At 37.9% G+C, this 23,925-nt stretch overlaps 1 protein-coding gene across 1 annotated transcript; it reads right to left on the minus strand.

Annotated features, from left to right (window-relative positions):
- Positions 1 to 1,783: 1,783 nt before the first annotated feature.
- On the minus strand, positions 1,784 to 13,002 carry LOC127831734 (leukocyte receptor cluster member 9-like). The gene is made up of 4 exons (XM_052356772.1): positions 12,884 to 13,002; positions 4,262 to 4,475; positions 3,791 to 3,976; positions 1,784 to 3,318 (listed from the first exon to the last, which is right to left on the minus strand). Exons 2-4 carry the CDS (start codon positions 4,461 to 4,463, stop codon positions 2,000 to 2,002), a joined length of 1,707 nt encoding a protein of 568 aa, XP_052212732.1. The 5' UTR covers positions 4,464 to 4,475; positions 12,884 to 13,002; the 3' UTR covers positions 1,784 to 1,999.
- Between the last annotated feature and the right edge of the window lie 10,923 nt (positions 13,003 to 23,925).

Consider the following 23,925-nt stretch of genomic DNA (forward strand, 5'->3'; position numbering starts at 1 on the left):
CGCGAAATTGATTTCAACGGCTATTGCAGTTGAAATTTTTAATGGTAAACACTGAGACAAAAAAAAATAATCTAACACACCACCGTTAATTCCTTTTCTTTTTACTTTTATGATAAATGTGTCATTTTTCTCAACACATGTATTTTCTCTATTCACACGAACTAGAAAATGATGAAATTTCGAAGCACCGGGAGTAAATTATTATATATTTTCCATATAAAAAGATTTAACATGTCCGTTATGTAGATTAGGAAGAATTGTGCATGCGGTTATACTTAAAAGTTTTGGGACAAGTACGAACCACGTATTTCCCATAATAAAGTTGAAATATGTAATTAAACGTAACAATGCATTATAGTCCCTGTTGTGTGATATGTTCTTTAATTATAAGGATTTCTGCAGAACTTTCAAGGAATAAAAGCATGTGGTCAAAACTAGATCTTGACAAACAATGAAGACATTCATAGGTTACGTATGACCACCATACATCTCCATTCCACCGTTGCCTCACAACTTCACTATTAAAAAATAAACTGCTATATGGCCAAATTGGACTTCCGACCTCTATCTGTGACCTTAACCTATAGGTATGGAGGCGGATTATCGAAGCGACACGATGCCTCCTGTTGCATGATTTATTACAAAGTTACAGACAAGACAAGTTGTTAACTGGAAAAACGATAATTTTTACTTAACGTGCGACCTTGACTCCTGGGTGGGATTACGGGTTTACACCCGAAACGTTGTATTATAAAGGTTTACAATTGTGTCCAGTGATTTTCAAGTGAATGGGAAACAAATGGCTAAGACAATAATGTTCAAGCTGTTTTATGACCAATTTTGACGTTTGACCTTTACTTGAGACATTGACCTTTGAGTAAAAAGACTGACGTTACGCGCAACATGTCCTCTTATGATGACTTACATAGAAGCCAATTTATTTTACGATCAATCAATATATAACAGAGGTTAAGCTGAGAAATAAGTGTTCGGACCGACATCCGGGCACTCGGTCAGACGTTCAGTGCGGCTGCTTTATGCCGCCATCCTCGAATTTGGGCATACACATACGAATACATTTCGTCTTTAACGTGACATAAGTGAAATACGAGATTAGAACGTTAAAGCGCTCTTTAGATCATGTTGCGTTATAACTCTTGCTTGAAGAATGCTTACAGAGAATTGAATACGTAAATTTCACCGGATTAAAATAGCTTATTGACATTGATTTGAGACTAAGATATGGACCTAAGATTTTGTTTAATGCTTGTATGTGGTTTTATAAACGTTAAATGATGAAGGCGTATTTTCAATTTTGCTTCAACGAGCTCATATGAAAGATATGCACTGATTTATTTCGCACTTCAATTCATTCGAATACAAGAGAATTTCTAGAACCCACAACTTAAAGTGAATGCAATAGTCATGTAAATTAATATTCTCCCGCTTACAAACTCATTATAGTGTGTTTATCGATCAATCACACCTGATGTTATTTAAACAAGACCACAGTGTTTATCCATTTCGTTATGGAATGTGCTAGTTAGGAATACAATTGTATGTATATGATTGTACAATGCCTTCTTGTCGACGCTGAATTTTGAGGTGCCAGATAGTTTACACAAAGACCTATATGTATTCTATAGGTCTTTGGTTTACAGAAGTTCAAATATACACTTTTTTTGTAAACTAGTGTTAACATAAAAATATGGCATTCAATATTAAATAAATAATTATTTTATTTCAAGCAAGTATCACAGAAAGAATGTCGGAACAAAATAAACAAAATTATCAGCATTGTATTTGCATCAGTATTATCAGTAGTTTCATTATAAATACATACAAATACTATCAAACACAAATATGGGGTCAATCACCATGCAGAGTTGTCGTCCCATGCCCTCACATACACCGAATGTTATTAAACAGTCGTGCAAGAGATAGGTATTTTATGATGTTTTAATGTCGATCGTCAACTGACTTCAATGATGCAGCCGTCTTATTTAAGGTCAAGTGACGTGGCGGTGATGTAAAAGCCGTCTGCTTGTCGATCGTCAACCATGGAACACAAGTGCAGATTATCAACAGTCTGAGAACCTAGAAACGTCTCATTAAAACTGGAATACAACCAGGGCGCAATGTAATTGTTACCAGTCAACTTCGCCACCGGCCGAGACACTTTCATAATGGTCATGTGCGGAATGAACTCATGATAGTCTCTGATTTCAATCCCGCTAGAGGTCAGGCAAGTCTTGACGTGATCCACTAACGACATGAACTCCGGCGGACAATCCAACACTCGTCCGTAAATAACGCGATTGAAAAATGTCTTCACTCCTTTAAATGTCAATTTCTTATCCTTTGGTACCATTCCTGCCAATTCGTCTTTTGCTTCGTTTAAACACTTAACAGCGTTCATAATTTGTTCGCCAGAGTCCAGCCCAACAGTACAAAGCGTTATGTGCATAGCACCTCTAGGTATTGCACATTCCTTCAACCTGGATTCACTAGCGATGACCTGCTTCTGAATTGCTTCAGCGTTTCCTCGTATCTCATCATCCGTTATTCTCAGTGCAATAAAATAATTTGGTCGTAGTTTATCTCGCCAATACTTGTCAAATGTCCCTTCCTCGTCCCCATCATCTGGCCCAGCTCTCGCTCCCGTGTCATCATCGTATCCGTATTCCCCTTCGTCTCCGCCATAACTATTGCCACCATATGCGCAGCCTTCAGTTTTGCCGATGGTTACAGTGATACCATCATCGCTGTCACTATCACTGTCCGAGTAATCGTCGCTATTGCCATAATCGCTGTCAATATGATCGTCATCGTTCACCACATTGTTGCTAATGTTAACACTACCTTCTGCATAAATGCCCGTCCCTCCTGCAGCTACATTATGTGCGGCCTTTAAGTTTGCGATGACTTCGACAATTGTCGTATTACTTCCGGTTGACCCAAAGACGTTGTCCAGCCGACATCGCTTGTCCCACACAATAGTGTCCTTGTACTTGAAGTACTGAATACGGTGCTTTGGAATGGCCAACACCGTGTAATCGACGGAGGCTATGTCCTCCCAGCTGAACGCATTGAAATACTTCTCCTTCAGCCCATCTATTCGATCTAGATACCCGACTAAGAACTGATCTCGCTCGAGATTCTCGTCCCATAGAATTCTCTTCACGACGTCCATTGAGGTTTTCATCGGAGGTTTCTTGCCCTTTGCTACATCGTCTTTGTGTTTGTTTTTCTTTGACCGTGCCTTCTTTTGTTTGTCATTAATGTTCATATTGACGTTCTTCCTGTTGGCTTTAGCTCCTGCGAAATCAAGCAAAGAAATATTTATGCGATGCCGAAAATGGACTATTAATGGGAATAATACTGGTATGTAAATGGTCTGTCAGTACTTCTGTTCTTTTTACATAATAATCTACACACACTATAATCGTTGCCAATTTCGTTTTAATTGTGTGCTGGTTGATGGTTTATGGATGAACAGAAACGGTTAATTATGTGTACTGTTGTTGTTTCAACTACATTAACAATCGCCATCAAAACATTTGTAAGAGTGTTTCAATATCAACCTTCTACTCAGAGTCTCTAAATAAACATGTAAATCACACTTAGATAACAATGCACTACCAACTTCAAACAGATACGTTAATGAAGGACAACTGCTGTACAGATTGCATGTATACAGAAAATATAAGTTCGATACTGTGTCCTATCAATAACACTAATGAAAAATTCAACAGAAGAGATTCTATGTAGGACAATGTTCCAATCTCACCTGTGACGTTTATTCGTTCATTCTTCAGCCATTCAAGGGCTTCGTTCACGAGACCCTCAAGGTTTAGGGAGCATGGTTTCGCCGCATTCGCCGTCTGCTGCAGAAATATTTTCAGGTCTGACAGTTCTTCCTCATCCAAAGAAGCAGACCGGATTTCTACTACCGGGGGAACATCAGGGTAGGAATCTGCAATGTGAGAATGCTATCTTATAAAAGGCTGCATAAACGTTTTCTTCAGAAACATTAACCGTTCGATTATTTTACCAATTATATACATTAATTTAATGCATGTAACGTCAGTTTGGTACCTTTAAGCTATGTTGCAATTGTTTATTTATATGTTCGTGCTGGAATATGATCTCTCAGATTCTCTAGCTGAATATAGCATGATGTTGTTTATATCTAGTATGTGTGTAGTTATATATATGGAGACTATTACCATGTAACACATACACATGTAAAGGAAAATACCTGTCAGTTTGAAGTTGCAGACAATGTCTAGACCCTCTGGATGTAGCTTCACCGTTTTGACGAACTTCCCATTTGTGTCAATCACTTTACATTGTCCCTTGAAATTGGCGGATAAACGTGAAATCTCTTCCTCCATGTGGCTAAATGTCCGCACACCGTCATGGGTTGGCTGAGTACTCGCAGTTTCGTTGGTACCCGCCATGATATGGGTTGTCTAATGTAAAAACAAGAACATAATGAAGAATACTTGTTTATCTAAACTGATTGAATCGTTATTTGAACAATACTAAGTTCATACGGTTTTGAGTTTAGATTTCAATATATAATTATATGAAAAGTTTACTCTACTATGAGGAACATACAAGTGATTCATTTAGTTAGGTGTAACCTAAAGATATCTTTACAGGACATGCATTGTGTCACACCGGTCTTACTGACCTGTGTGAATGCGCGCTAAGCATTGTGGGAAACGGACTTTTTCCCATCATGGCGTTGGTAAACATAATAAACACGGAAGTGAAAAATGGTAATTAATTATTATCAAAAACAGGCCCCATAAAACCGGGCCAGCTGTAATATATATTTGGATAGTTTGTGCTTCAAAAGGAGCCACTTTTCATGTCAGTCTATTGTTTGTAAGAATCACTAAACACGTAACTTAGACTAACTAAACACGTTGCAAGACTGTATCTTCGAAATAGTAAATAAATCTTAATAATAAATAAATATTTATAATTAAATACCTGCTGAAATTTGAGAACGTAAACGATTTAAAATAAACGCTGTGAACATAACAAGAAATCTTACATGTAGGCCTAATGTGTGAGAGGATTAATCAGGGATAAAATAAATGGAGTTCGAAGGATCTAACATTTTGATGAGGACGTCATGGTATTTTGGACATTTGGCACTTTCATATATTTATTTAGTAGATACTGAAAATGCTGAATGTGCTTATTGCAACATCAAAGACGAGCAGGTGAGATTTTTACAGCTTTATTTTTCTTGACATAATATTTATGTTTTCCATTTAATTTATATGGCGCTCAATTTTTGCTCGGCTGTTTTCGGGGAAAACCCTAGGTATTGTCATAGACAGCTCGTCGTCATACGTCCGCGTCGTGCTAAAACCTTTACATCAGCTCTAAAATCAAAGTGCTTCCACCTATAACATTGAAACCTCACATGTATATTCACCACACCCATTTTGGGGTCACTTAGTCAAAGGTCAAGGTCACTAACCTCTAATTAAAAACAAATAAAATTCATTTATTCAAAACTGCACAGCAGCCTAGCTTGGCACCCATTATGTGGTGCTCTTGTTTATATATAATTTTTAAAATGTATTAATAACCAGAATAGTTGATGCATGTATAAATAAAAAGATAAAGCCATGAACAGTGTGTTTTAATTTTTAATAAATATGCTTTGATTGCGTATATGCAAAACAATTAAGTCCATATATTGTTAACTGATTTTTAAAATGTTGAATGTTACACCTTACGTACCAGTCCGTTTATGTACCGACACTTTATGTACCACTATCTGACACTTTATGTACCATATTTATAATATATAGAGATAACTAATTTAATATGAATGTGTGTTATTGATGAAATGTATTTTGTGTGATAGTATTTATGAATTTAGACTTATATATTGGCAATAGATTTTATTTTTTGTCAGATTGTCTAAGTGTCACTGAGTGTCTTAGTAAAAATTTATTCGCCCAAGTACATGCAGGGTTGGCATATTGACCGGTCAATTGAGTATTGACCAGGCCGGCGGTCAATACCCGGTTAAAACCGGTCATTACTGGTCAATAATGGTCATTACTGGTCGATTGAAAATTGTAGCATTAAAACATCACAAAGGAGCTTTTTTATATTAAATCAATAATTATTCTGTAATTGATACTAGTAAACTTTTTTTTAGTCATTTACAGACCTGTTTACCCTACTGATTGCTTCTCAGTAGTATGGAGGGCATCTCTCAGTAGTTTTGGGCTGTTGTGAGTAGTTTTAACCTTTTCAATCATTTTGAGCATTAAAACACCATGACTCGGTCACATCAGTTTAACGGTACATAAAGCATTAGATGAATTTACTTGCTAATAATTTAATCTGTTAAGCGAATTTTTTTTGCTTTTTTTATTTGATACAGCCTGTGCCATTTAGATTGGGAAAATTATAGCGTGATAATCCATGAAATTGGAAAAAAATAGCGCGATAAACCATGAAATTGAAAAACATTAAGCACTATAAATATGATTATAAGTAACAGAATTAAAACTGTTTTTAAGTGCATGTTTGACAGCATTTTTATATTATTAAGTGCTGCTTTAATGTCTGCTTACAATGAAGACGATATTTAGTTTATATCCATCCACATGCATAATAAACTTGCAATAATCTATAGATTCTTAAATACACCATTTGATCATAAGCTTTTTAAAAGTAGCTAGTATTAATTTAATTCAGTATTTTTTTTTAAATTAAATATCATAAGGGGAAAACAAACAAATATTGACAAACACCAAACCCTTTAGTGTTCTTGTTGTGTTAATGATGTATTAAATTGAGTTAAAATAATATATTTTATTTGTTTAACTTTCAATATCTTGCACTTGAAAACCTCAGTTCAATGCTATTTCATTAAACTGTACAGCGCAACAAACATAATAAAGCAGGATATGCATATGAATCTGAGTATACACAGGTCCACTAACATAAAAATCAAATCATGTTTGTCTCTTTCCATTTTCGAACGGCACTCATCTTATTATAATAAATGCTTTAACTTTATGAGTAGACTAAACTCCAATTTTCCAACACTCATTTCCGTGACGCACATTCACTGTAAAGATTTCTGATAAATATGTGTTGCTGTTGTTTTTTTTATCTCAAACGTAGTATTTTGCGTAAATTGACACAGGCATTACATTATTCCCTAATGACCATAATGATATCCGTTGTTAATTTGAATGGTATTTATTATTTTCGCCGTTAATCACAATTTTTCGTCTGCTTGCTGCCATCTTGGACGTGTGTAAAAACAGGCGTGCTCAATCCCGATACATCGACTATCGTCGGTATTCTCCGCAATAGAGAGAAATGTGTATACTGGATAGCAACGTAAAATCGTATATATATTCGGCTAAATTTGCGAACCAATACTAAGGTCAGTTGTCGTTCGGTGACGACTCGACAAGCTCAACAGCACTAGTTCCCCGCAAGGCTTGAATTTTAAAGTTTCTTTAATAACTACGCAAGCGCCAAAATGATTATGATTGATAAATTACCCGCAAAGACCGAAAATATGCGAAAGTACATGTACGATTAAAAACTGAAATTTGACCACTTTGATAGATGGATACGTAGTTTTTCAGTACAAATCCGTAGTGCGTAGTTTAGCCAAATAATCCGTAGTAACTACGGCGAATCCGTAGAAGTAAACAGGTCTGCATTTATTGTAAAAAAACACCTTTAAAGCTGTAAAAATTACTTCTTTATTATTTATGGAAATGGCCTCAAATACATAAGGACTCAGGCAATATCTTTATCTCAGTGTTTCGCATCTGTTACTAAAGTATTATTACTATTGTAGTAACCATAGTATTTCACTCATCTATTGATATATCTATTTGATAAGCAGATGGACAAACAGAACTCTTGTGTTTTCTAGGGTCATAAATCTTGCCCCTAAGCCTTAATTGGTAATAAAATGCATACAGTGTTATGTCTCTGATAATGACAATGAAGCAAATCTGCCCTTAGGCTATTTCATATCACTCACACAAAAGGATGTTACTTGCTATTAATTTAATAGTAACTTCTAACTGTTCTCCTTTCTGTATTAAGAGGTTTTTTTTCCTTTCATATTTAAAAGTTCAATTGGTATTCAAATGAATAAGCAATTTAAGTTCTTGATTTTGACAACAAAAATGTTTTCCAATTGTGGGTGTACTCTAGACTCTTCTTTTCAATTATTTTTTTTCTTTTAATAATTATTATGCCCCCCTTCGAAGAAGAGGGGGTATATTGCTTTGCACATGTCGGTCGGTCTGTCGGTCTGTCCACCAGGTGGTTTCCGGATGATAACTCAAGAACGCTTAGGCCTAGGATCATGAAACTTCATAGGTACATTGATCATGACTCGCAGATGATCCCTATTGATTTTGAGGTCACTAGGTCAAAGCTCAAGGTCACTGTGACCCGAAATAGTAAAATGGTTTCAGGATGATAATTCAAGAACGCTTATGCCTAGGATCATGAAACTTGATAGGTAGATTGATCATGACTCACAGATGACCCCTATTGATTTTCAGGTCACTAGGTCAAAGGTCAAGGTGACCCGAAATAGTAAAATGGTTTCCGGATGATAACTCAAGAACGCTTATGCCTAGGATCATGAAACTTGATAGGTAGATTGACCATGACTCGCAGATGACCGCTATTGATTTTGAGGTCACTAGGTCAAAGGTCAAGGTCACGGTGATCCGAAATATTAAAATGGTTTCCGGATGATAACTCAAGAACGCTTATGCCTAGGATCATAAAACTTGATAGGTAGATTGATCATGACTCGCAGATTGTCCCTATTGATTTTTAGTGTCACACGGTTAAAGGTCAAGGTCACGGTGACCCGAAATAGTAAAATGGTTTCCACATGATAAATTAAAAACGCTTATGCCTAGGATCATGAAACTTGATAGGTAGTTTGATCATGACTGGCAGATGACCCCTATTGATTTTCAGGGCACTAGGTCAAAGGTCAAGGTAACGGTGACCCGAAATAGTAAAATGGTTTCCAAATGATAACTCAAGAACGCTTATGCCTAGGATCATGAAACTTCATAGGTACATTGATCATGACTGGCAGATGACCCCTATTGATTTTTAGGTCACTAGGTCAAAGTTCAAGGTCACAGTGACAAAAAACATATTTACAAAATGGCTGTCACTACAACTGAGAGCCCATATGGGGGGCATGCATGTTTTACAAACAGCCCTTGTTTCTTATTATGTTTTTCACTTTTATATCAATGGAAAATAAAATATTTTTTCACTATTTTGTTTAAAAAGTATTTAAAGAAATCTAGGCAAGAAAACATGACAAGTAAGGGTCGTGTCAAAAAAGTGCCATTTAAGGCCCTATTATCAGTTTTGGGTGCCCCATCCTGTATAGGTGAGAAGACTGTGGGGACAGTGGGGCATGGGGAACAACTCATACACAGTAATTGACAGGTTCTTGTTGAATCAAGCACAGAATTCACTGAGCATTCATAATTCATTAGAATTGAAAAAAAGTTCAATCAACCAGAAAAATCAAATTGACCAACTTTGACTAATTTGACAAATTTTGAGAGATTGGCCTACAAATTGCATGAATAGGTATAAAATATTGGGTATTAATAGCTTAAGACATTATTGGCAACATGTCTGTTTAATTTATATTATCAATATTGTTTAATTAGGCATGGAATATTAATCAAAATTGGGGGTAAAGTTCAATTGACCAGTAATGACCACTTCGGGAGTATTGACCGGGGCTGTTTTAACCGGTTAAAACCGCCGGTTAAAACCGGGGGCGGTCGATTGGTGCCAACCCTGAGTACATGTAGTAATTAATAAATAATTTATTAGTCTTACCTGAAATTGAAGTAAATTATAAAAATTCATTTGTCGCTTATCTTATCCTGACTAAGGATTATAAAGTCTAAAATGTTTGTATTATATTGTATAATTGAAATGTGATACTTTGAAGAGACGAGAGAATGACCTTAATGTTCAAACTGTAAAAAAAATAAATTATTTCCTTCTTTAGACTTTAATCATGTTTAGAGAATTACCATAATTCATTAGGACTGCTATGAATGAATGGACAATAACGCCTATATTTTATGTAGGTGGTACGTAAAGTTTCAAAGTACCGGTAGAACATAGAAAGTCTGGTACATGTTCATAAGGTGTTACACCCTAAAATGTTCATGGTATCAGTGTTTCAATAATGTAGTGTTTCTTATTATGTATTGCTTAGGTTGTTTTATTTCAAATTTCAAATTTGCATTTTTTTTAAAGCATTTTCAGTCATTTTGTGATTTCCATGTTTTTTTGTAATAAGGTGAATTATGTTGCACATGGCGTCAAATATTAATTTATGGTCGCTATGGTGTATAAAATGTTGTCCGCTGGGCATGGGTTCGATCAATACTTTGGGAGAGTTCACATTATCGTCTCCATGGACAACAAGTCCTGGTGTACCAAGTAGTAGTAGTAGTAGCAGTAGTAGTGGTGGTGGTTGTGGTGGTGGTGGTAGTAGTAGTAGTAGTAGTAGTAGTAGTAGTAGTAGTAGTAGAAGTAGTAGTAGTAGTAGTAGTAGTAGTAGTAGTAGTAGTTGTTGTTGTTCTTGTTGTTCTTGTTGTAGAAGTAGATAATTAATTAATTAGTAGTAGTAGTAAGAGTTGTAATGGTTGTGTTTGTATTGAATTCTGATAATACAACACAATGATGCTGCTGCTAACGATGATGATGATGAATATGATAATGCTGCTGCTGATTGTGATGATGATTATATGATGGGACTTCGGTATTATAAAATTTGTGAGGTTCAAACACAAAACCTGTTGGATAATAAAACTTCTCATTTTATGACAAAAGAGCTAGATTGTGGAGTAAAAAATAAGTATAAAATCCCTAATAGGAAAGCTACCATTAAAGGGCCATGTGGGCTTCATCAAAGGCAATGCATGAAACAGTTATATCTCTTTCAAATGCACTCAATATTGCTGTTCCAATTGATATGCTCAGAAATGCTTCTGGATGGGCATACACCAATGAGTACTTTCCTTCAGTTATTTCTTCTAAAGACACATTAACAACACTGTCGCCCTTAGCAGGAATTCTGGACGCCCCCCCCCTAAGATGTTCCCTTCCCAGACATTTCCCCCATTTTAGTTTTAGTGCTTACATTACCTCCCCCCACCCCACAATTAATTTATAATGGTTTGGTTGAAGTATAATCTTGATTTATTATCAAAATGATTATTTTGCTAATGTAATCATATGTAATTAACTTTTTATATGAAGCAGCTTGTTTGTTGTTTTCTTTGGATTAATCATTCATTATTTTTGTTAAACTGTTTAAGGAGTGCATGTAAATCATTAGTAAGACAGGCATGTTGGTGTACTAGAGGAATACTAGAGGAATACATGGGATATTCTAAAAATCTTACACATGTTGTTTTTAATATAATTAAATAGGATCAATTGATGAATTAATTCAGTTTGAGTCAACTTGGGCTGGGTTGTGGAACTATAGTTATTTGTTGTTTTTAATCCAATTAAATAGGGTACTATGTAACTGTCAAAGAAAATATGCATTCATACGCGTATAATCCAAGTATTGGATGTCACTGATATTTTCAATTTTAATAGTAGCTAATTAAGACTAATTAAAACTGAATTGGACTTTCCTTGCAAAGTATTTCATTATTAATAATATAATAAGCTAATGTAAACAAAAGATATTGATATTTAAATAAGTTAACTCAATGATATTAATAATATTTAAATTTGCCCCCAAAAACTAGGGCAGGTAGATAGGAAGGTTTTTTTTTTGGAAAACCAACAGTGTTGTCAGTGTTAAATATTTGTAAAGCTTCTTCAATTTTAGTTTTACATTTTATGACCTGCAACATATTCTATGCTACTTTATTTTACTATGGTAAGTCATTAAAGTGTTATTTATTTTTCAACTATATAATGTGCTAATCTCATATAATGAATCAATACCCCATTTAAAGATGACACCTAATCTAAATTCATTAATATAATAGTTATAATTGTTTTATTGTAACATACTATTCCACTGAAAATGACCACCATAGAAAGTCAATGCAGTGCTTTTACTAAATTTTTCATTTATCTCAATTTTTAAAGAAAAAAATCTATCAGGCACTTATAAAAAGATATATAATAAGGGTGTCAAAATTTAACAAACTGAACAAGTCAATTTGAACTTCTCTTGCAATGCAAATGGAGCCATTTGAAATATCAAATTGTTCCCATACTAGTCGGCAATATAGCTATGACATTGTGTCTATTCAAAACATGCATCAGACACACCTTCTGAAACTTTTTAAGCGGTTTTGAAAACGCTATTTCATTGCAAACTTTCGTCAATAAAGGATACATGTTGTTATACAACCGAAAGTGAAAGTACAGTTTAAAAAAATTTAATAAAGAGCGAAATTGTTGAAAACTAACGAAAATTTTAATTGATACTAACATAAAACCGTAAGACTGAACAAAATAATACTTAACTTTTAAATCAAAGCACGAATGTTTACTTATAAAGCAAATTCTTTATTCATCCGCGGACTTCTTTGTGTCGTAGTCATAAATGCCTCCAAATGGAGGTGCGTGATGCGTCTAAGTATAGAGGTGACAATAACGTAGTGACGTCACCATCTATGTATAGAATGACAGGACATGCACATAATTAAAAGTATGCAATTTTCGCATTAATTTGCGATTAGCCATCCCGTCGCTTAACGGAAAATGAACAATTGTTATCAAAATTATTCAAACAGAAGCAAATACATCAAACGAAATTTCTTACCGTGTTATGAGTTCTTCTGAATAAAGTTTGCGAATGTTGTCATGAATGTTTGTTTATATTGGACCGAGTGATCTCAATTCTATAAATAGAGCTGATCTTCGGACTGTTCTGAGTGTAATCTTTACGGAAATAGACGAACGAGTTTATAACTCTATTTTTAGATACCAGCAATTGCACAACAGCAAGAAATTTCGCAGACAAGAGCAACAAATGCGATGAAGCAAAAAACAAGCTGTTCACGCTGTTGCTCCCCTTTTATCGAATGACTCGTTTTTCCGTGCAAAATGGGGCAGGTATAAAACCCGGAAATATCCGGAAAACCCGGAAATCTTTTAGGTAAAACCCGGAACCGATATAAATGGTTATAACTTCATTATTATTCGTCCGATATTAATTATAATGGTACCGTTGTAAAGAAGATCCTCTACAGATTATAACCATATCAAAATATTTTATGGCAGGGTCGTAGTCGGCCTGTAAATCGCGGACAAAGTCGGCCTGTTTTAACGTTTTTTTTTACACACGCAAATGTCGTAAAGAAAACCCGGAACCAATATAAATGGTTATAACTTCATTATTATTCGTCCGATATTAAATATAATGGTACCGTTGTAAAGAAGATCCTCTACAATTTCTAACCATATCAAAATATTTTATGGCAGGGTCGTAGTCGGCCTGTAAATCGCGGACAAAGTCGGCCTGTTTTAACGGTTTTTTTTTTACACACGCAAATGCCGTAAAGAAAACCCGGAACCGATATACATGGTTATAAATGCATTATTATTCGTCCGATATTAATTGTAATGGTACCGTTGTAAAGAAGATCCTCTACAGTTTCTAATAATATATAAAATAGTTTATGGCAGGGTCAGAGTCGGCCTGTAAATTGCGGACAAAGTTTTAATGGGTTTTTTTTTACACACGCAAATGCCGTAAAGAAAACCCTGAAAAGGAAAAAGGGGTTATAAAAGCATTATTATTAATTCGATATTAATTATAATGGTACCGTTGCAAAGAAGAACCTCCACAGTTTCTAACCATGTTCAAATATTTTATGGCAGGGTCAGTGCCAACCTGTAAATCGCGGTCAAAATTGACCGAAAAATACCGTTTTGTTTTTGTACACAAAACAATGTCTTGAGGAAAACACGTAAAAGCTAAAAGGGGCTATAAAAGCATCCTTTTTCTAACCGACCATACATTTTTGGTACCGTTGTTATGGTTTTCTTCCACTGTTTCTAAATATGTAAAAAAATTGTGAGAAAGCATAATATGAAATAAGGCGATGCATCAAAGCGAGCTCAATTAATCTGTAATAGAAGAAACCACGGACTCTAGATGACAATATACAATATACTCACCGTGAAGAAACTAACACACAACTTGTATACAGATAATATTTGAATTAAATCATTAAAGGCACTTCCTAGCAGAAGAACCTGGAGTTCGTTAAGACTGTTATAAAAAATAAGGAAATGAACTTTCAATTATTACTTTAATCAGCAATTCAACAACAAACGGGCCATATTAAAGGGTTTCATGTGACCTAATGAACTGAACTGTTAGCCCAAAACCCCGCCCAAAACAGATTGTCATACTATCCGTTGCCAGCCTTGCAACCACAATTTACCTACGAAGGTCAGATCGGGATTCGAACCCGAAACCACCCATTAGCCATCTAAATAAGATATGATTCCGGCCTGGGTTGCTCTACCAATTAAGCTATTCTGACCTTTTGAAAAATATATGGGTAAACTGCAATTCTGTTGAATAGCATGATTAACTTGCTTAGAAAAACGTTTCCAAAGAATTACATGTACATTTCATTGAAATTGTTTTATGATTTAGAACGGTATATTGTCAGTTCAAAAGGTCACACGAGGCAATGTTTGAAAAGCCCACAAAAGCTTCCGTTTGTAAAATGGTGATAATTTGCCGACTGTGTAGTTCATATAAACCCTTATTTTGCACAAATCTGGAAGAAACATATATGGATCGAAAACCAACTGCAGATAAGAGCAACAGAACAGTCCTTGTAACTAAATAACTTTTTTGTTTTAAAATCGCAAAAAAGCTGCTGTTTGTAAAATAGATAAAATCACCTTATGTCGGCACACATCTGAAGTATATATGGTTCGAATACCAACTGCGGATAAGAGCAACTAAACAGTCCGGGGCATTTGCACATACGCACTAGAACCCAAGCCCTTATAATTAGTGTTAAGTTGCGCAAATTTCGGAATCCATGATGGCAGCGTACCGGTAAAGTGCAATATAGCCAACATAAATAAGGAGTTAAAGCGGGACTGCACGATTTGTGTCAAATATGTTAATCAGCAATTAAACAACAAACAGGCCATATTAAACGGTTTCATGTGACCGGACGAACTGATGAACTGAACGGTTAGCCCAAAACCCCGCCGAAAACAAATTGTCACACTATCAGTTTCCAGCCTTGCAACCACAAGTTTACCTACGAAAGTCAGATCGGGATTCGAACCCGAACCCACCCATGAGCCATCTAATGATACCGGCCTGGGTTGCTCTACCAATTAAGCTATCTGACCTTTTGAAAAATATGTAGGTAAACTGCAATTCTGTATAATAGCATGAATGACTTGCTCAGCAAAAGTTTACAGTTATTCGCACACCCCCGCTCATAGCAAAACACAATTGACTAACATAAAATCTTTTTCTGTAAATTTATAAATCTTTAATCGAAACATCTTCATTCCTTTTCATAAGATAATGTTTTATTAATTTTGCATTGCCTTGTGGCTTTAAATTTAAATTAGGAGATTTGTGACGTATATCGTGTGTGGTCATTTCAGTGACGAAAAAAACTAGTTTAACCTCAAAATATGTAACATACAGTCCACACAGGCTAAACAGGGTCGACACTCTTCGCTGTTATGACATTTTTCGTTTAAATGAAGTCTCTTCTTAACAAAAATACAATTAAGACGGAAAGTGTCGTCCATCATAAGCCTGTGCGAACTGCACAGGCTAATCTGGGACGACACTGTACGCACATGCATTATGCCCAGTTTTCTCAGAATACGACACATAGTTTAAACGCATTTTCGATAGAATTAGCGACGACATATGAACGTGGTTTGTTTTTAACAGTAAATTATTTATTCAAAGCATCATCAAATGCAAAACGTATTTAGGATTGTTTGTTTGTCATGCATTATTGTAAACTTAGAAAAGATTAAAAAAGAGCATACATGTGTATGTGGTTAAAAAAAAAAAAAGATAAATTGAAAGAGAGCATAACGTGGATGTGCATTTCGTTTGACTCTCTGAATTTTAATGACAAGTCGGACGTGGCATTTTAGTTAACAGTAAAATATTTGTTAAAACATCGAACGAGCCCAAAACGCATTTTGGATCTTGTGTTTGTCATGCATACTAGAAAACTTCCATAGGCATAAAATAACTCACTTCTACGTGATCGCGGTTTTGTAAAAAAAAAATTGTCAGAATGGTTAGCGTTTGAAACAAACGTTATCAATAATGGTGTGGTTTAAATTAAAATTCGAAAAAGTGACGGAAGTACAACAATGGTTGTGCATATCATTGTAAATATACCTTTAGACATTTTTTCGTTGTATATTCGGAGTCCAATGCAATCATGATTTGTCCAGTATACTTATTGAATTATATGTCTTTTAGTAAATCAAGTATGAAATTTATCAAACCCATTTTGATACTTAAAATACTTTCAAATATATATGCATTTAAATACAAGTAAAGTTCGGATTTCAATACACATATCTATACTTAGATTCTCAAAACCATACCCATATCAGTAATTTTAGTCGAAAAACTCACCCCGTATTTTCGGCACATCCCTATATACCCGTATATAGGAAGTTATCCACCCCTTTTCCGGGGCTGGATGTCGAAGGCATAAATTGCATTTTATTGTACGAGATAGATTAATTTGTTATAATGGAAATGACACTTCAAAAGTAACTGTACTGGAGGATATCATTACATTATATCTAAATAGATATCATATATCTAAAAATTAAGATATAATTGTTGTACCATAATCACATACCTTTATCTCAGTACTTGTTCATCTCAAATTACCATGTGCAGTATGGACACAACCATTTTTCATCTTGGTTTGTCATTGTGTACCCAACACATCTTTTGTGAAACCATCTATTCAATTTGCATCTTTTATTGTCACATTCCACCATATCGCCAACTATATCAGGCAACTTACAAGCGCAAAAAATCTTAATAGAACAACTTTTTGCTACTTTACACGGCATTTTTGGCATTTTTTCTATTTTTGGAAATGTTGTTTAGTAATACATTCTAATAAATGTGCTCTCATTCTTGGTATATCATATCTGATAATTGAAAAATCTACATCATAATTGTTGTGTAACACCTCAGTAAGATTTGCAATAGCAAAAACACCACAATCTGTGTTATTAGGTTGACGTTGTACGTCGGGTATTTGTACTTGTACACTGCGCTCTCCATTTTCATAGATTTGAGCGATTTGAATTGAAATACTACTGTTTAGAGTTCTTGGAGATTTTAAACTGTCCACCACAATAACATGTCCATCTTTCTGTGATTGGTATGATAATACCCAGTGATTACTGCCGTTGTAATGTATTTGGCCGGACGGGGGATTTTGTTTCGTTAAACGTTTATTTATATCCCAGGTACCTAAATCATGATTAAAGTACGGAGCAAGAAGTGTGTTCTGCATCCCACTGTCAAGCGCGAATTGTTCTTTTGGCATTTGCTGAGATTTGTTAATTATTGGGTCGTTCAGCCACCCAGATGGATTTTTAACTAGCTCTAAATCTATTGTAGATATATTTGCAATTTCTACATTATCGGCTTCCGCGTCATCAATGGTCATTTGATTAAAACACGTCTGTTCACTGGTAAATGAATCATCGCTGCTTATATTTAAATGGTTTTCTTCTTTGAGAACGTCTTCTGCAATTGAACTTAAATTGTTGTCAAACTTTATTTGTTTACAAGAAGTGAATGAATTGTTGGTGTTCCGGCTTCTTCTTTTAGACGTTGGTGTTTTTGGGGTTGATGCTATTAAATTGGCGAGCTTTTGTTTCAGCGATGTGTCGCATGATTTTCCAGTTGGTGTCAAGAGTATTGAATCGGGTGCTGGGTTAATTTCGAAGTCGGCCATTTTCGGTTTCTTTTGTCCCGTTTTTTTGGCAACACGCGGTTTGCTATTTCTTCGAAGAAGCGTGAGATTTTTAACCGTGCGTTTATCACAGATTCCATCAATATTCAGAGTCATTTTAACCGCTAGTAGGTGATAACAAAGTCCAGTTGACGGACAACTACATGTTTCTTTTGGCATGATTGTCACCAAACGTTTGGAGCCATGTATTCCCTCAACAATAAAGGTTTTCATGGATGGGATTAATTTTATTTTATCATTATTTATAATAAATTCCGCCAAAGCTTTTTGGGACATATTCTTTTCAATACCCTTCCTTTTCCCTAATTCCTTATCGTCAATAGAAGTAATGTTTTTATCTTTAATTATTTCCAAATTATTTTTTTTCTCCGTCGATGACATTTTCTCTTGTTATTAAATTTGTTTAAATCGGTTTATCAGTAATTTCACCTGATTTTTGGAAATGCTCTAGTGCTTCTTTCGCTTGTCTTAAAATATCATCCGGTGTACCGGATATGTGGGGTACATTAATTTCACTTCTGTCTAATCTGGCGTATTCACAGTCTTTTCTTAATTTAAAATTACCAAATCCTGCTCGACTACATTGTATGTCTGCATAAACTGATTTTTGACACATTAGTAAGTTTAAACATATTAAATCTACCGGTAGCTCTTTCCTGTGTTGTATTGCTTTTATCATATTATTAATTGATTCGGCGGGGTTACTGGTTATTCCTGAGTAGGGATCAACGACCAGAATTATTCAAAATGGTTTGATGCAAATGTCTGTCAAAATAGTTCTTAAATTCCTGGCTCCACTCTTGTTCTATTTTAGATTTATGGTCAGTGTAATCGTCTTCAGTTGCACATTTCATTAAGTCTTGCACATGTTTAGTGTACACGGAGAAATCATCACTTTTTGCATTAGTTTTTTAAGCCAAGTAGTTACGTCTGTTCGTATGTGATTCCAGCAGTGAATAATTTGCATGTTGGGTAGCGAATTCTGAATTGCTAATTTTATTCCGGCCTCGCGATCACAAATTAGCGGAAAATGTGTTCTTTTTAAATTTGGAATATGTTCCTTTATAACACTGAAAAACCTTTCATGGAATTTTGCGTCTCGCCGTTCGTGCATCATGAATGCTACGGGCACTATTTTATTGCCTTCAAACAAAATATGTTGATATGACAGAACACTAACAAACAAGTGCCCCATTTTATAAGTTGTGTCATAAAACATTTTTAGGGGTGTATCGGAGTCGAACATTAGTAATTCATTGAATTCTGTCAGTATTTCTTCCAACCCCGATATGCACACCAGGGATGGAAAGACGTTAATTTGTTTGTTAAAATTTTCTAATTCTATTGAAATTTCACAGAGATTATATATTTCGTCGTTGCTATAACGTTTTTCACTTCTACTTTTGTATAAATGATTTTTTACCTGGCGAACGTTTCTTGCTGTTTTTACACCAAAATCTGTACCTTTCTCAGCTTTGCATTTCAATTCTTTGTCTATAAAATTAGCACAAACTGTGACATCATCAGCACGTGACTTGATATGTTCAATAACAGAAGGATTTGTTCTTATAAACACCGTTTCCTTATTCTTAGAATTCCCATGTGCTAGTGGTGTATATATGGTGGGGTCTCCAAGGTAGTGTATAATTGCAAATTTTCCATTTTCTAAGCGTTCGTATATATGCTTTTGAAAAGATTTTGAATGTTGGTTTTCGACTAATTTAATTTTGAAAAATGACTTAAACATCGTTGGTTTTTTCTTTGGAACGCGTTTGCGACCATCATTTAACCACATATATTTGTCCACGCGAACGTCTTTTTTTATTGCTAATGAGTCTAAAGCTACCACATATATATCCCCACCACTTATGTTGAAAGGCAAGTCAGTTGATACCTTACCTTGCCCAGCCTCACAAGCACCCATTATCTCTTCAACACTCTGTGCAGACAATGGTTCCTTCTGGTTTGAATGTACTACTGCAGTACCGCCCCCACCGGACTGTCTTTTTCTACCGTGCGGAACTTTTGAAGCTTCTTCAATCCATCGGACTATCTCATCAAGTTCGAGATGAGTATATGGAGAAGCGTGCTGCTCGTGTCGCGTCTCACCACCACCACCACCACCATCACCCCTTCGACCACCAACCGTACTACCACCACCACCACCACCATCAACACCACCGCCACCACTACCACCATCACCCGCCACCACCACCACCACCCCTACCACCAACCACCACCACCACCAACCACCACCACCACCACCACCACCCACCACCACCACCACCACCACCACCACCCACCACCACCACCACCCACCACCACCACCACCACCATCACCACACCACCACCACCACCACCACCACCACCACCACCACCCCACCACAACCACCCCTACCACCATCACCCGCCACCCACCATCACCACCACCCTTACCACCACCACCCCCTACTACTACCACCAACCACCACCAACACCACCACCACCACCACCACCACCACAACCACCACCACCACCACACCACCACCACCACCACCACCACCACCACCACCACCACCACCACCACCACCACCCCACCACCACCACCACCCCTTCTACCACCACCCCTTCTACCACTACCCGTACTACCACCACCACCAACAACAACAACATCACCTCCACCACTACCACCATCACCGCCACCCCTACCACCATCACCGCCACCACCATCACCACACCTTACCACCACCACCCCTACTACTACCACCACCACCACCAACACCACCACCACCACCACCACCACCACACCACCACCACCACCACCACCACCACCACCACCACCACCACCACCACCACCACCACCACCACCACCACCACACCACCACCACCACCACCACCACCCCTTCTACCACCACCCCTTCTACCACTACCCGTACTACCACCACCACCAACAACAACAACATCACCGCCACCACTACCACCATCACCGCCACCACACCACCACCCCTACAACCACCACCACCACCACCACCTACCACAATCACCGCCACCACCACCACCACCACCCCTACCATCACCCCACCACCCCCACCACCCTTACTACCACCACCCCCAGCACTATAACAACCACCCCTACTACCACCACCACGACCACCAATACCACCCCTACTACCACCACCCCTACTACCACCACCCTTCTACCACCACCCGTACTACCACCACCACCACCAACAACAACACCACCGCCACCACTACCACCATCACCGCCACCACCACCACCACCCCTACCACCACCACCACCACCACCACCACCACCACCACCACCCCTATCACCATCACCGCCACCACCACCACCACCCCTACCATCACCACCACCACCCCACCACCCTTACTACCACCACCCCAACACTACCACAGCCACCCCTACTACCACCACCACCACCACCCCTACCATCACCCACCCCCACCCCCACCACCCTTACTACCACCCACCCCCAACATTACCACAACCACCCCTTCTACCACCACCCCTTCTACCACCACCCGTACTACCACCACCACAACCACCAACAACACCAGCGCCACCCCTACCACCACCACCGCCACCACCACCACTTCCACCACCCTTACTACCACTACCACCAACACTACCACCACCACCACCACCACCCCTACCACCACCAACACCACCACCACCAATACCACCCCTACTACCACCACCCCTATTACCAACACCACCACCATCAACACCACCGCCACCCCTACCACCACCACCGCCACCATCACCACTACCACCACCACCACCACCCCTACTATCACCACCACCACCAACCCTACCACCACCACCACCACTCCTACTACCACCATCCCTACTACCAACACCACCACCACCAACACCACCGCCACCCCTTCCACCACCACCGCCACTACCACTACCACCACCACTACCACCACCCCTTCTACCACCACCACCACCACCACCTCTACCACCACCACCACCACCACCCCTACTACCACCATACCTACTACCAACACCACCACCACCAACACCACCGCCACCCCTACCACCACCACCGCCACCACCACCACTACCACCACCGCCAACACCACAACAACCACCACCCCTACTACCACCACCACCAATACCACCCCTACTACCACCATCCCTACTACCAACACCACCACCACCAACACCACCGCCACCCCTACCACCACCACCGCCACCACCACCACCACCACCACTACCACTACAACCACCGCCAACACCACAACCACCACCACCACCACCACTACCACCGCCACCCCTACTACCACCACCACCACCACCACCATGTGACGTTATGGCCTGACCTGATAGAACATCACTGTAACGCCGGGGTCCATATTCGTATGTCGGTGTTGGATGTGTAGGCGCGGGACGGCTGGACTGAGTATCAGGCCCTGGGTAAGTCGGTCTAGTTGGTTTCGTTAGAACGTGACGGCTGTCTCTATGTTGCTTGCAACCGTGTTCGTACCATCTATGGTCAGATGCAGACCATCTCTGCTGAGGAGATAGACATTGTCTCCTGCAATGAGACCAAGCTAAGATTGTAAAAAAAATTAACAACTATTGTTTTTAGAGAAATGTATAGATAAACAATAATAAGAATAGCTGTTAAGTTTTTCTTCAAAATATAAAATATCGCAATGTTTACGAAACATCCATGTGTTACGAATTTGCGTTGTTCGTCATAATTAAAGATGATGGACATTTAAGTCGAGGTCGATATTCCATGATACCACCATAGTTATGTTGAATACATAATATATAATAACAGTGCCACAAGATTGATCACCAATGTCAACATCTATATTTTCCAATGTGTGTTAGCAAAATTGTTTTTGAATGTCAAAACATCCTGATATTGGCGGTATTCGAACCAATAACCTCCCGTTCTATATGCGACCTCTCAAACTCTGCCGCACGGAAGCTTGATGTAAGTAGGCCAATAGTTAACAAACTTTAAGAGAGCGTAAAACATTAGCCAATTTTTGCGTCTTTTCATATTACATATTCAGGGAAAATTGAAGTTACTTGCGGGCGAAAGAATAGTACTATCAAACTCAAATATCCAAAAGCATTATCGATAGTTAAACGTGTGGATCGATCTTACGGGTTCAAATAGTATAAGAAGATACAGTAAAACGTAAGTTTGTTTACCGAACATGGTGTGGAATTCCGGATGTTCAATGACACGAACCCACGGCACCTTGCTGGCAAACTCGCGTAGCAGCTTGTTGACAACGCCAGCATCGTAGTTCTAGTGTTCTAGGAAGTCTTGTCGATAACCGTTGCCTTTGAAGCGGTTCCGTGCCCTTAGGAGTAGTTCGGATATAAGGATAGTCGCGCTTGGTGTAGCGTTGTGTACCCCTTCACAGAGTGCCACGATGTCCTCGAAAACTCGAACTTGGGTCTTTGTGCCGATGTCGTTTGCACCGACGACGAAAACAACAACCTGTAAATATGGTTTAATGTACAATGAACGGGATTTGATGTGAAGAAAAAACAATATATTCATGTTCCGTTCATACAAGAGAAATTGAGAAAAATAAGATTCAGATGAGATGGGGACAAAGAAGGATGAAAATTCTTATCGCGCATGCATACGACCAGTTTCTTAGGTTTAAACTTAAATTGGTGGGGTCATCACAGGGGAGGGGCTCAGGCGGGCACAAATATTGACCAAGCGTGACCAAATGACCGTTACTTGGGCATTCATAACGTTGCATATAAGTGACACGAGTGTGGTCCTTTATGAAAATTTTGGTTTAGGGGACTCAGAAAATTTAGTTGAAAATCCTAACAAGTATTATTAAA

This window comes from Dreissena polymorpha, chromosome 5 (genome assembly GCF_020536995.1).
Source record: "Dreissena polymorpha isolate Duluth1 chromosome 5, UMN_Dpol_1.0, whole genome shotgun sequence".
NCBI classification, from domain to species: domain Eukaryota; kingdom Metazoa; phylum Mollusca; class Bivalvia; order Myida; family Dreissenidae; genus Dreissena; species Dreissena polymorpha.